Source organism: Talpa occidentalis, unplaced genomic scaffold (genome assembly GCF_014898055.3).
Source record: "Talpa occidentalis isolate TD23 unplaced genomic scaffold, MPIMG_talOcc4v2.1 talOcc4.7, whole genome shotgun sequence".
Taxonomy (NCBI): Eukaryota; Metazoa; Chordata; class Mammalia; order Eulipotyphla; family Talpidae; genus Talpa; species Talpa occidentalis.
Window position 1 is genome coordinate 78,396,680 of NW_023605083.1, and position 14,778 is coordinate 78,411,457.

Below are 14,778 nucleotides of genomic sequence, written 5' to 3' on the forward strand. Positions count from 1 at the left end.
AGAAAGATCCCGGGCACAGGGGTTTGAATCCTACTTGTCTGGTTAGAGATGCCCAGCTCTCAGCCACTAGGCTATGGCTTCTTCACATTCCGTCAACTCATCTATTACTTTTATTTTTCAGAGTAGGACTTTAGAACTAGGTTCCATTTCATACAATGTGGGCTTAAAATGATCTGTGGGCTTCCTCGTGCAGAATGTGATTTAAAAATGGGCCTCCCTGGTGGCACAAGGGTAAAACTCTGCATTATGAAGCTTTGGCAGCCACTGCAGCACGAGTTCGATCCCCGGCCAGGGAGCTAATCCAGATGGTGCAGCAGACTTCTCTTGCCTCGCCTACTGCTCCCCTCAGCAGTGTATTTTTTTTTATAATAAATTTTATTTATTTTTACATTTCCCATACAATTGCAACCGCCTTATTTTGACCCCAATTCCTCCCCTCCCACCCCCCTACCCCCCATAGAGTGTCTCTGGTTCATAGTTTTTGTTGATTTTGATTTTCACTTTCTTATAGTTATTCATTTTCCTGGTCCCTTATTTAAGTTTTCTAGATTCCTGCTATGAGTGAGACCATCCGGCATTTTTCTTTTTCTTTCTGGCTTATTTCGCGGAGCATGATCCCTTCCAGCGCCATCCATGTTGCTGCAAATTGCATGTGTTTATCTTTTTTGAATGCTGAGTAATATTCCATGGTGTATATGTACCACATCTTCTTGAACCAGTCATCTATTTTTGGGCATTTGGGCTGTTTCCAAAGCTTAGCTATTGTAAATAGTGCTGCTATAAACATAGGGGTGCAGGTGTTCTTTGGAATTGATGTTTCTGTGTCCTTTGGGTAAATACCTAGGAGTGGAATTGCTGGATCATATGGAAGCTCTATGTTTAGTAGGTCAAGAAATCTCCACACAGCTCTCCATAGTGGTTGGACCAGTTTGCATTCCCACCAACAGTGCAGAAGAGTTCCTTTTTCTCCACACCCTCGCCAACATTTGTTGTTGCTAGTTTTTTTAATATGTGCCATTCTCATTGGTGTAAGATGGTATCTCATGGTAGTTTTGATTTGCATTTCCCTGATTGCAAGTGATGTTGAACATTTTTTCATATGCCTGTTGGCCATTTGCATTTCCTCTTCAGAGAAGTTTCTTTTTAGCTCTTCTGCCCATTTTTTGACTGGATTATTTTCTTTGTTGTTGTTGAGTTTCATCAGCTCTTTGCAGATTTTTGTGATCCGTCCTTTATCATTAGTGTTGTGTGCAAAAATGTTCTCCCAGTCGGTGGGGTTTCTCTTTGTTTTTGTTATTGTCTCTTTTGCTGTGCAGAAGCTCTTTAATTTGATGTAGTCCCAGCTGTTTATCTTTGCCTTCACTATCACTTCAGCAGTGTATTTCAGTAGCTCCGCCTGTTCTGCTCCTTACTCTGTCTCTGATGAATCCTCTCACCCCTCTGCACCTCTGGCCTGCACCCCGGCTCCTGTGTGCATAAGTAAATAAATCTTTAAAAAAATAAAAAAAATTAAAATAGTCGGGGCCTCCCTCGTGGCACAGGGGTTAAGTCTCAGTGCTGGCACTGCTATGACCTGAGTTCATCCCCAGCCAGGGAGCTAACCCACAGGGCACAGCAGACCACTCCTGTCTCACCTGCTGCTCCTCTCAGCAGTGTATTTCAGTAGATCCTCCTGTTCTGCTCCCCACTCGGTCTCTGGCAAATTCTCTCACCACCCCCATACCTCTCTGGCCTACACCTCAGATCTTGTATGCATACATAAATTTAAAAATAAAAGCTTTTTTTTTTTTTGTTAAAAATAGATTTATTTATTTATTTATTTATTTATTTATTTATTTATTTATTTATTTATTTATTTATACAAGCACTGGGTACAGTCAGAAGCGCGGGAGGGTGAGAGAATTCACCAGAGCCAGAGTGGGAAACAGTACAGGCAGACTGACGGTACACTGCTGAGGGGAGCAGCGGGCGGCAGGAGAGGTCTACGCGCCATGTGGGACCCTCACTGGAGGCCAGGGATCGAACCAGCGCTTTAGAGGCTGTGGACAGCTTCGCAACCCAGCACTCAACCACTGCGCCACCAGGGGAGGCCCCTAAAAAAAAAAATAAAATCTTTTTTAAAAAATGGTGTTAGTAGGGGCCTCCCCGGTGGCACAACGGTTGAGCGCTGGGTTGTGAAGCTGCTGGCGACCTCTGCGGTGCCGGTTCGATCCCCGGCTGCTCCCCGGCCACCTGAGGAGGGTCCCACATGGCGCGCAGACCTCTCCTGCCGCCCGCTGCTCCCCTCAGCAGTGATTTCAGTCCTTCTGCCTGCTCTGCTCCCCGCTCTGGCTCTGGTGAATTCTCTAACCCTCCCGCGCTTCTGACTGTATAAACATGACTGTATAAACATGCATGTATAAACAAAACAAACAAACAAATAAATAAATAAAACATGCCTCTATTAAAAAAAAAAAACATTTAAAAAAAAATGGTGTTAGTAATACTTGATACTTGTTTTAGTTGTGTTAGCAGTTACTAATTCTAAAATTGTAAGTAAGTGTATTTAATGTATAAGCAAGTTACCTTAGAATCTTTGACTAAATAGCTAAAGCATTGGGGAAGAAGAGAATTTATCGGTGATATTGTTTGTTTGTTTGGTATTTCCTATTTGTCAATAGGCCTTTCCAATAAATTGGCTTCTACATAAGATGGATAAGTGTTGATGTCCCACAGCGCCACCGCACACCCCCCTTTCCGCTCCCCCCGAAGCCCTGATTTAAGTACAGCTTTGTAATCTAGGTTTGAGACAAGGTACATGTATGGCCCTGCAAGGACTGCCTTGCAGGATCACAGAAGAAGCATCATTTTTTTTTTTTAAGATTTATTTATTTATGCAGACAAGAACTGGGGTGTAGGCCAGAGGTGTGGGGGGTGAGAAGATTCACCAGAGACAGAGTGGGAAGCAGAACAGGCAGATCCACTGAAATACACTGCTGAGAGGAGCAGCGGTAGAGACAGGAGAGGTCTGCTGAGCCATGTGGGTTAGCTCCTTGGCTGGGGATCAAACTCAGGCCTTGGTGGTGATAGCTTGATGGCACTGAGACGTTAACCCCAGAGCCACCAGGGAGACCCATCATTTTAATTTTTTCCATCAACATTTCTCCCACGTTTTGGAGACTGCTACCTAAACTTTTGTAAGAAATGCTGTTTGCAGCAAGCCTGACACATGTGAGGTGCCCAACCTGGAAGCCACATATTTTATAGTTTTTCTGATTGCTGCAGTTTTAAGATGTTTTTTGTATCAAACAGGACACTTTTGGCTGAAAGATGAGCTGAAATTGCAGTGAGAGTTCATTCTGTATGTGTTACTTCGGCTGCGTTCCTATTCATTCCTCATGGCTCTGGGCGAGCTCTGACACAAGTGCCAAAAGGGATGGGGCACAGGTTAACACTTGAAATGTATTTCTGTTGATTAGGCCAGGACTCGATCCATGCTTCAAGAATTCTTTTTTCCTTAGAATAAGTCTCCATTGATTTATAATGATGTACACCTGAAACTTATATAATATTAAATGCAAAGTCACTCCAATAAAAATATACTTAAAAATTTAAAATACACACAAAAACATTAAAAACAAAGATTCTTTGTTTCTGATATAGTGGGAACTGTGAAATAATATGAAATGTGCTCTAATTTATAAATTTTTCACCTTCCTTAGTTCCCCATAGTGGTTGGACAAAGGAATGAATAATTACACTTTTAGAATTACGCACATCCACATCTCTGCCATCATCTGTTCCCTATAATTTTATCATTTTTGAAATGTTTTGGATGCAGAATCATACCTGTGTGTCCTTCTGATACTTGGCATTTCTTACTCAGCATGATGCCCTCTATCCAAGTTGTATGTAGTGCTAATCCATTCTTTCTTGTGACCAAATAGTATTCCATGGTATGGCTGTATCACAGTTTTGTTTTGTTTTGTTTAGCCATTGATCCATTATATTAAAGGACATCTACGTTGTTTCCAGTTTGAGCTATTTCACATAAAGTTTGGTGTTTTTTTTTATATAAATTTCATTTTTATATTCCCCATACAATTACAGCCCCCTTATTTTGACCCCAATCCCTCCTTTCCCCACCCCCCACCCCCCATAGAGTGTCTCTGGTTCATAGTTGTTTGTTGATTTTAATATATTCTTTCTTATAGTTATTCTTTTTCCTGGTCCCTTATTTAAGTTTTCTAGATTCCTGCTATGAGTGAGACCATCCGGCATTTTTCTTTTTCTTTCTGGCTTATTTCGCGGAGCATGATCCCTTCCAGCGCCATCCATGTTGCTGCAAATTGCATGTGTTTATCTTTTTTGAATGCTGAGTAATATTCCATGGTGTATAAGTACCACATCTTCTTGATCCAGTCATCTGTTTTTGGGCATTTGGGTTGTTTCCAAAGCTTAGCTATTGTAAACAGTGCTGCTATAAACATAGGGGTGCAGGTGCTCTTTGGAATTGATGTTTCTGTGTCCTTTGGGTAAATACCTAGGAGTGGAATTGCTGGATCATATGGAAGCTCTATGTTTAGTAGGTCAAGAAATCTCCACACAGCTCTCCATAGTGGTTGGACCAGTTTGCACTCCCACCAACAGTGCAGAAGAGTTCCTTTTTCTCCACACCCTCACCAACATTTGTTGTTGCTAGTTTTTTTAATATGTGCCATTCTCACTGGTGTAAGATGGTATCTCATGGTAGTTTTGATTTGCATTTCCCTGATTACAGGTGATGTTGAACATTTTTTCATATGCCTGTTGGCCATTTGTCTTTCCTCTTCAGAGAAGTTTCTTTTTAGTTCTTCTGCCCATTTTTTGACTGGATTATTTTCTTTGTTGTTGTTGAGTTTCATCAGCTCTTTGCAGATTTTTGTGATCAGTCCTTTATCATTAGTGTTGCGTGCAAAAATGTTCTCCCAGTCGGTGGGGTTTCTCTTTGTTTTTGTTATTGTCACTTTTGCTGTGCAGAAGCTCTTTAATTTGATGTAGTCCCAGCTGTTTATCTTTGCCTTCACTATCACTGCTTTGGGTGATGTGTCTGTAAAGATGTCTTTGATGTGCATATCATGTAGTGTTTCGCCTGTATTTCCTTCTTTCACATAAAGTCTTCATGAATATTTGTGTACAGGCACTTGTATGGATACACGTTGTAACCTGTCGGGGTGTGTGCCCAAGTATACAGACTGGACCATTTTGCAGTCTCACTAGCAATGTGGGAAAATCAGTTTCTCTGCATCCTTGCCACCATTTGTTATTGTCACCATTTTTTATTTTAGCTTTTCTAACAGGTGGTGTCTGGTTTTTTTTTTTTGTTTTTTTTTGTTTTGTTTATTTGTTCATCAGATTAGTGATCATCAGTAAGACTGGTTTGACTAACAGTGATCAGAGATTTTTGAGACATGTGCAAGTTAGCCCTTCATGGGCTGCCTCCACAGTGTTCAGAGGTTTGGCTTTTTTTTTCTTCCACTTTTTAAGCACCCCCTCCTTGCCCTCCGCTACCATCTCCTTTAGAGGAGGAAGACTAAGACTAACCTTGGTACGGGCAAGAATTATGAGCGTGAAGACTCTTACCTGCCAGTACCTAGTACAACACAACCTCCAGTGCTGCCAGTGCTAGTGAACAAATGGACTAACAGCACCATTCCCAAAATGGAATTTGTTGTTAATTCTTTATAAATTTTCCTCAATGGATAGAATTTGGCTCAGAATGGCCCTGAAAACTTGTTGCTTTTTGTCAGGTGACCTTGGGTGCTTTTTTTCTGACATTAATTAGCTTACACTGTTCATTTGAACACACTAAAAAAGCACAAGAGTATATATAAAACAGGAGATGAAACCTCCATCCCTTCCAGAAGTAACCACTATTAAGTGGTTTTTGACTTTTAAATGATCCGTTTATATCTCTAGCGCTCCATGTGTGTATATGTGTATGTTCTGTGTGCATACTTTACCTACTCTTCTGCAGTGCTTTTTTTTCAATTGATAATGAATTTTTTCCTGAGACTTTTTTTAAAGATTTATTTTTTATTTATACAAGAGCTGAGGTATAGGCCAGAGGCACGCGAGGGTGAGAGGATTCACCAGAGACAGAGTGGGGAGCAGAACAGGCAGGAGGACCGAAAACACTGCTGAGAGGAGCAGTGGGCACGACAGGAGAGGTCTGCCTTGCCATGTGGGAATCTCCCTGGCCGCCGGGAATTGAACCCACGCTGCAGAGGCTGTGGACAGCTTCACAGCGCTGTGCTCAACCTGTTGAGCCACCAGGGAGGTCCGAGATGATTTTTTTTTTTTTTTTTAAAGTATGAATGCCTAGGGCAGAGCTTTTGGTTTCTCTAACCCTTTTTTGTTTTCATATAAAAGGAATAATAGAGATCTTTTTGAAAGGCCTAAATTGTATTTTATTCCTGTTACATAGACTTGGGTAGATATAAGGTTGTAGTTTTATTTGCAAGTAAATCAGTAGAATTCTGATTGTTAGGGAGTATCTATCCATTTTATTATAAATAATGCAAATCTGATTATGATGTGATCTCTTGCAGAACCTTGAGGGAAGCAAGAACTGTGAGCACAATAATCTTTAGAGAATGTGCAGTCCTTTGGGTATTTGTCTACTCATCAGCTGCTTTAGTCAGATGGAGTGTTTTCTTAAGTGCTACTGAAATGTACAGTTCAGTCTTTAGTTTGAAATCTCTCCTTCTGTCTTCTTTCCCTTTTCCATTACTTTGATTACCTTGATGGGACATTCAAGCTGTGCAGTCCCATCCTTTTATTTACATAGTCTACAGAAGTCAGTTTGAAGATTAACTGTAGATGAACAGCTAATCTTACCTACTTGACTAGAAATCACCCATCAAGATGGTAATACATGTCACAAAGGCCTCCTATAGTTGTGTGGAGATAATCTTGTATTTTTAGAGGAAACAATAGTGAAAATGTGGGAAGTTTGACATACTAAAGGCAGGGCTTGAGAGTAAAAGTGGGGGGGGTCATGGAGAGGGAGAAATAATCTGGGAGGAAGAAAAATCCAGAGATATTGATATACAGTAAAGAATTATAAATTCAGGAAATTATTCAGGGTCGAATTTACAAAATATTTTTTTCTGAGAGGGTGGTTACCAAGGCGTAGAACACTTACTGGTCCTATAAAGCTACTGGAGTTGTTTCGGTGATGGAATTTGATGACAGGGGCCTTTCCCCTGACCTGCTTCTGTATTAGCAGCTCAGGGGAGGGAGGGGAAATGAAGAAATAGCTTTGTGCAGAAAATTACACATGGGGTGATCCCAAGATTTCTATTGCCAGGTTTCTAAAGTGATCATGTCACTGACTTCCTTTCTCCCAGTCTTGTCATCAGGGCCTCAGACTGTCCTGTCAACTTTGGAGTCGGCTTTTCCTATAAGCTTATTCGTTTTAAAATTCCTGACATTTAGGAACCTAGTATTTCATTGTGCCTGAAGTAGGCAGTTGCTGTGCTCTTGATATTGGATACCTCTCTGAACTATGAAGTTTTACACCAGAGAGGATAACAAAGCACCCACAATTACATTATACAACAGTCTGGTAACTGCACCTGCGGCACAGGCTCAGTTCGCATGCCTTCATCAGCCTATGGGTTGTGGGCCAGTGGAGTACAGTGAAGTGGGTTGAGCTTCATGCAGTGCCAGTCCCTACATCTGAACATGAAAGTAGCTCGTAAAAGATTAAAGGGACGGACTGCCTAGTCCTTCTGGCCCCGAGATGGAATGATCTCTGCCATGGCGACAGCCTTTGTCTCCCAGGAGAGACCATTTTATACAGCTGGTTGTGCTTCCAAATGTTACAGTAAGCTTGCATTGGCTGATGCCGTGGTGATAAGCTGGCATTCGGGCACTCTCCGGATACATGAGCTGCACAGCATCCCATGGTTTGAATTTCTGAGCAGAACTGCCTCATCAGGAAGTCAGAAGTCTCTGCTGTAACTTGTGCCTGGTTGGGGGCAGCGAGAAGAGGGAAGGGTTTTTTCCTTTGTTTTATTTGACTGTTGAGTCAAGCGAACTTTAATTTTCATAGTCATATAAATTCCATTCTGCTCCTTGTACTGCATCCCAGGTGTGAAACTGTGTCAGTGTAAAAAGTCTGTGGGTGACAGCTGAAATCTTTTAGAATACTTAAGGTAATTATCTCTGGAGGCTTGAAGAAAGTAATGGTCCAACCAACAAAATACAGTTCAGTCGTCATATTCTTGCCAGTTGAGTGTGAAGGGACTGATGTCTAAGACCTTCTCCGTGACTGTTCAGTTTGGGGAACTTTGAAGAAACTTCTTTATTTTACTGTGGACAGTGGTTGGGACCATAGCTATGCCCTCTCTCAGAACATTATCTAAGGCACATCAGTATCAGAATCACTTGGGAGAGGGAGATGCTTATAAAAAAATGCAGATACTGGGGCTTCCCTCCACTTCTGCTAATTCAGAGTTTCTGAGGGACTGGGTGAGAGGTGATCATATTCAGTAAGCATTGCTGTTGATTCTTGAATATTCTAAAGTTTACTGCATGGTCTTTTTTTTTTTTTTTTTTTTTTTTTGGTGTGTTTTTTGCTTAGTTTCTGTGATTCATTAGATGGTGTTTGTTTGACACTCATTGTCTATTTTGGAAGTATATATACTTCAGTTTAAAAAAGGTTTTAAGATCTTTGAACACTAAAGATTAGAATTTGGCTATGTCTTGAGTTACCACCAAGGTGAGATGGCCACTAGTTCTTGGAAATTTGGGTTTATCAATCTACCATCTGTAGTGTCAGGATAGGCCAGAGCAGGATTTCTTGAACCTATGCAGACAGGTAAAGGAGAGTCCTGGAGCCCTTGGTGTCTTTTTCAGGCTTTTATTTGGATTTTACCAGGTACACGGCAGGCAGGGGGGCGGGGCAGGGTAGGGTTAGGGGTGCGGGGCCAGGAGGCTGGCGGGCCTCCGAGCACCTGGTGAATCTTCACTCTTTATGGGCTCTCCAGCATTCTCTCATGGTGTCTGCTTCTTCTGCTTGTTCCCCGTGACGCCACTCTTATGAGCCCAGTCTCTCAGCCCAGGTGTACCCACCTACGAATGCCCCCACCCCACTCCAGGTGCCCACCATCAGGCATGCATTGAGGACCGCAGGGATCCATCATTAATCCTAATGGTGGGAGGGCAGAAAAGTCTGATAATCACTTACCCTGCGTCATCTTTTCAATCAGAAAAAAGCATGTGGATGTAAGATACATTTTGTTGAAAAGAAGAAAAGAGGGCTTCCGTGGTGGCGCAAGGGGTTTTAAGATGCAACCTATGACGCTATCTGCAGCCACTGCAGCATGAGTTCAATCCTCAGTCAGGGAGCTACCCACATGGTACCACATACCTCTCCTCTCTCACCCGCTGCTCCCCTCAGCAATGTATTTCAGTCAATCTGCCTGTTTTGTTCCCCACACTGTCTCTGGTGAATCCTCTCAACCCCCACACTTCTGGCCTGTACCCCAATTCTTGTATGTATAAATAAATAAATCCTTAAAAAAAAAGAAATGAGCAGTGTCATTTAGGGTGTTGTGTTGTGAATGGGGAAGTGGGTAAGAGAGGTGTTGAGGAAACAGTGAGGAGAAAAGATTAAAGCTTATTAAAAGTAAAGTATTTTAAACTTGAACCAAATTTTAAATTACCAATATTTGAACATACCTTTGTTGTAAAGAAAATTCAAATACTAATAAAGCCAAAAATACCTCCTTATTCTGCTCCGATTGCAGTTCTCTCCCTATTTTGTATATCCCTCCATATTTTGGTATGTGTTTGGTAATTTTCTTTGGTTTTGAAAGACTGCAGAATCCTGAGAAATGAATATTTTTATTCCTCTTTTGACACCTGCTACCTACTTATTGTTTATGATGTTAAGATCTGTTGCAAAAAACAAAAATGAAAAAAAAAGTGGGCTATAAAATGCATGGCATACTTCTGTTCAAGTAAAACAATGGATGTGGGTGTATGCAAATCACATACATGCATACGTGATACATAGACATAGTAAATGAGTGTCATGACTACCCATAAAAAATAAACCTATAAATAACTTTGGGCGGTAACTTACTTGTCTGAGTTTTGAAATGATGTATTGAACTACCTTGAGCCCAAGCCCACAATTACTTTCTCATTTCTCACAGTCTCATGTTCTCATAGTTTTCATGCAATCTTGTAAAACCTCAAGTGCCTAAAGCCATTAGTTCAAATTTAGCATCTTTTTTTTTAAAGATTTATTTATTTATACAAGCACTGGGTACAGTCAGAAGCGCGGGAGGGTGAGAGAATTCACCAGAGCCAGAGTGGGGAACAGAACAGGCAGACCGATGAAATACACTGCTGAGGGGAGCAGTGGGCATGGCAGGAGAGGTCTGCGCGCCATGTGGGACCCTCGCCGGTGGCCGGGAATCGAACTGGTGCTGCAGAGGCTGTGGCAGCTTCGCAGCCCAGCACTCAACCACTGCGCCACCAGGGGAGGCCCCAAATTTAGCATCTTTTATAAGCTCTAAATGTGCAAACCATCAGCTTTTCTGGTCTAAAAGAAAGAAACTAGGGTGGAGTATGGTCATATTTTGGGAAAAGTCTTGGAAACTATACAAAATCCTAATAGAGAAGTGATAACCTGTGATAGCTCTCCTCACCTGCTAAATAGTACTTATTTCAGCAGAATTAGGAAGTCCTGATACTTCTGGCTCTCTTGTTACTCTTCATGTAATTTACATTTATATCTTGTGCACAGTACCATCTGGATTTTCTCTTCTTTAAAGTTTTCTAATGCAGAATAAACCAACAACTTCTGATAGAGCTCCATACTGTGCCTTATGGAGAGTTGTTCCATATTAGAATGCTTGTGACTTATCATCAACTACAGAAATATTTTTTTAAAGTGTGGTCCATGAGATAATGGTTGTCAACTGCTGTAAAAATGCTTTCATCATTTGAAAAGGACTAATTAACACATACTGTAGGACAACATCTTTAAACACACAGTTATTTTCTGCAAAAGAAAACACTGAAGGGGAATAAAAGAGGGAACATTTTATAAAACCTTATTAAAATAAAGCTTAGTGTAATTATCCAAGGTGTGGTTAATATAATTGTGAAGATTAAGTGAGTTGGATAAATAACATTTTAAAAACTAGTCCCTGAAAAAGGAATATAATTTTTTAGATGCAAGTTCTGATGGTCTGCTCATCTATTTTAATTAACCTAATATTTATTGAATGGCAAACTAAGTTGACAGCTATATCTGGAGATCATGCTATGTGAGGCCTACCTTGAAGGATGGACAAGAAGGTGGCCTCAAATGCTCTTGCTGAGAAGAAGCTGATGTGGCTGTGGGAAATTTTAAGTTGTGATCAGGAGGATTTGCTGTGAAGTTTAGTTTCTTTCTTGTCAAGTGAAAGCTTATAGACAGCAAGGACTTGATCTTTTGTTATTTTTGTATAGCACCAGTGCCAGCTCTAGTGTGTCAGGACAAACTCAGTAATAATAGCTGTTGATGAGCCAATGATTCTAGAATTGACTTTTTAATAAGCTGTCCAACAAATGAGAAACAATATAAATTTAGGGCTTTTTCTTTTAAAAGCAAGTGTTACTGTGTTTTTTAACAGACTCCTTTATTTCTTAAGCATCTAGTAGGTGTAGTGATGGATAATTTTAGCGTTAGCATGGAGAATATGGCAGCAGATTAAACAAAAAAAGCTTCCAGCATTTCTGTGTTAACTAGCAAACCAGAGCTAAGAACATAAAGAGATCTGAGAAGTCCTGCTAGAAAAAAAGATCAGTGAGTGTGTTCTCCCTAATATTTTGGCCAGCTAGCTAGCAACAACTAGGCAAAATCCCTGAGTCCTCTGACCCCAGTATTGTAATTTGTAAATGGAAAGTGACTTCTTTATCACCCTCTTGAGGAAATCTTCTGAGCTCTGAACCCCCTGCCTTCAGAAATCTTGCTGCCCTGAGCCCCAGGTTGTTCTCAGATGAAATTTCAGAAAGTGACCCATGGATATTTCCAGGTAAGGGCTGCAGTGGCCACTGAGTAACCAACAGTAAGGGAATGAGGTTTACCTGTCCCAAGTAGACAGCCCTCAGTTTAAAAAAATCAATGGAGCGCCTCTTCCAGGTCACAGTTGACTGCAGTTGGCTCTGGCTGAGTTGTTTGGGAAATTCGAGTTTTGCCTAGCATGAGTCAGCACTTCCCTGGGTAAACTGCCTGCTCTGTTGCAATCTTGCTTACCAAAGATACGTCCCCAGGCGGCACCATTCACTCTGCCTGAAAGCCGCCAGTGTTGGTTACTGAGATGATCTCATCTGAATATGGCTCCAAGGACCTCAGCGGCAGGAACTGGAGGCAGCTTGCTTTCTGCCATGGCCATGTTTTGAAACAGGCAAAATCAGGTAACCCCAGACTATTATCTCTCAGCTTCATTAGCTAGACTGAGCTGCAGTAGACACTGGGAAGAGCCTTAGTTTTCAGAGTGAGTCAATGCCTCATCAATTAGCTATCTTAAAGTTAGTCCTCAGCTCTTTGGAGGGGGTTTTAAGGGGAAAGGTTTCATTTCTTTTGGAATCTGAATGTGGCTTTACACCTAATTAGACTGTTTATTGTATAAACCTTAGCGAAACGTTTAGAGCTTTACACATCTTTTGCTTTTGCTTGTTTTTGGCCCTTACTGTGTCTTGTGAGACATAGTTTAGAGCAAACAATTGTTAAGGGAAGAGAAAGAGGCAAGCATATTTGCTTATCTACCTAATAATTGTGAACATTGAATTGTACATAGCACTGTCTCACCAGCGAGTTTACCTCCCCTCGTCCCTAATTCTGTTCAGGTTACTACCTTCTCTCAAACTTTTTAACTTCAGATTCAGTTGCTAGGTAGTTGCCCCCCTCAAAGTTTGCTCTGCTGCTTTCACTTATCCCCAGGTGGTCCATGGTCTCTTTCGCCTCAGGACATTGCACAAAAGAGCCCTCTCTGAAATACCCCACCCTGGCTTAACCTGGCCAACTGGCTTCACTTACTCCATGAAGTCACTGCTTACTCAACCAAGACTGGAGGAGTGCTCAGGAGAGCCCTGTGTTTATTCTAATCATAGGCTGTATTGAGAGTCAGCATCTGTTATGTTGGAATTGTATCCATGATACCTGGCACATTGTAGCTTCTCAGTAATGATAGAATCAGGAACAGTACTTCTCAACCCTGATTCTCTTATCAACCCTTTGTTATTTTGGCTTCTACCCCCAATTACCTTTCTAGTGTTTTCCTGAAGATTACAAGTAGGCTCCTAATTACCTAACTCAATGTCCTGGTTTCAGCTTCCATCTTACTTAATCTCTGCCCAGTGTCTGGCACAGGTGAACCATTCCCTTCCTGACCACCCGCCAAACAGCCTCGTTATTTAGCTATTGAGGTGACCTTGTCTCTTCTGAATTTCCAGAGTAGCCTTCCTTTATTTCTTCTCATATTTTTCTATCATAAGTGTTGAGATGCTCCAAGACTTTGCTTTAGGTATCTTTTCACTCTCACCCTTCCTTCTTCTCCAAGGATCTCAAATATGCCCATTAATTGTCTTCTATACTTGCTGTCTATAAAAATGCCCATTAACTGTCTTCAGTGTGTATTACCAGCCTGTCTTCCCCAAACTTCGGGTCCTTATTTCCAACTTGACAACTATCAATAAGCTTTGTCAGAATTGACAAGCCTACCAGGGTGTTTGAAAAGTCATCTTAGGGCCTCCCCGGTGGCGCAGCGGTTGAGCACTGGGTTGTGAAGCTGCCCGCGGCCTATACCCCGGCTGCTCCCCGCCACCGGAGGAGGGTCCCACATGGCGCGCAGACCTCTCCTGCCGCCCGCTGCTCCCCTCAGCAGTGTCCTTCGGTCCTTCTGCCTGTTACGCTCCCCGCTCTGGCTCTGGTGAATTCTCTCACCCTCCCGCGCTTCTGACTGTACCCAGTGCATGTATAAACAAACAAACAAACAAATAAATAACATGCCTCTATAAAAAAATAAAAAGAAAAGAAAAAAAAAGAAAAGTCATCTTAAGTTCAACATGTACCCGTGTACACAACTCATTATCTCCCCCACTCAGTATCTGTTATCGCTTGTATTGCTGTATGTTTGAACTCTGTTAATTATAGCTACCAAATCTTCCTATTCATTCTTTTTATGCCTCATATCCTCTAAATATGCTTTATTTATAGCTGCTAAACCCTTCTGATGTATGGGAGTACTATTTCATGTGGTTTTTCTTCATTCCCACTGTATTGCCTTAACTTTCCAGATGTATAAAACAAGACATCAAATCAATCTATAGCTCAAAATTTTGTGTGCATTCCTTTTAGATAGGGCCAGCATTCTTCAAAAATTACAAATACTACCATTCATCAAAGTGTTACTCACAAAAGATGTCACATTTTACCTGTTTTGCCTACAGGAATTTGATTGGTAACTTATGGTTCCAAACCTTAATCAAAACTTTGACTAGGCTCCTCCACTATCTGTCTATGCTTCAACTTTTTCCATATTGTTGCCAAAGTTATCTTACAAAAGTCCACATCTACTCTTTTTAATTTTAGATTTTCAGAGTGCCATTGGTTCCCTGTTTCCTACTTAAAGTTCTTCATAATTTGACCCTGTCCTACCTATTGTTACCTCCCTTTATCTCACTCTCCTATCTCCAGCCATTTCTTTCCTCTTCGACCTTACTGGACTCATTTTTCCATGAGTTTTATGAGTC

The 14,778-nt window shown here is 41.3% G+C and overlaps 1 protein-coding gene across 3 annotated transcripts in view; it reads left to right on the forward strand.

Annotated features, from left to right (window-relative positions):
• RFFL (ring finger and FYVE like domain containing E3 ubiquitin protein ligase) overlaps nucleotides 1-14,778 on the forward strand; it is a 78,860-nt gene that overhangs the window by 16,727 nt on the left and 47,355 nt on the right. For 2 of the 3 annotated variants that reach the window (XM_037494623.2, XM_037494624.2), the window contains exon 1: nucleotides 12,331-12,441. The exons of the other annotated variant lie outside the window; for it this stretch is intronic. In XM_037494623.2, the coding sequence (XP_037350520.2) occupies nucleotides 12,345-12,441 (97 nt within the window). In that variant the 5' untranslated portion in view covers nucleotides 12,331-12,344. Of the gene's footprint in view, nucleotides 1-12,330; nucleotides 12,442-14,778 lie in introns of those variants that run through there. 3 annotated transcript variants of the gene reach the window in all.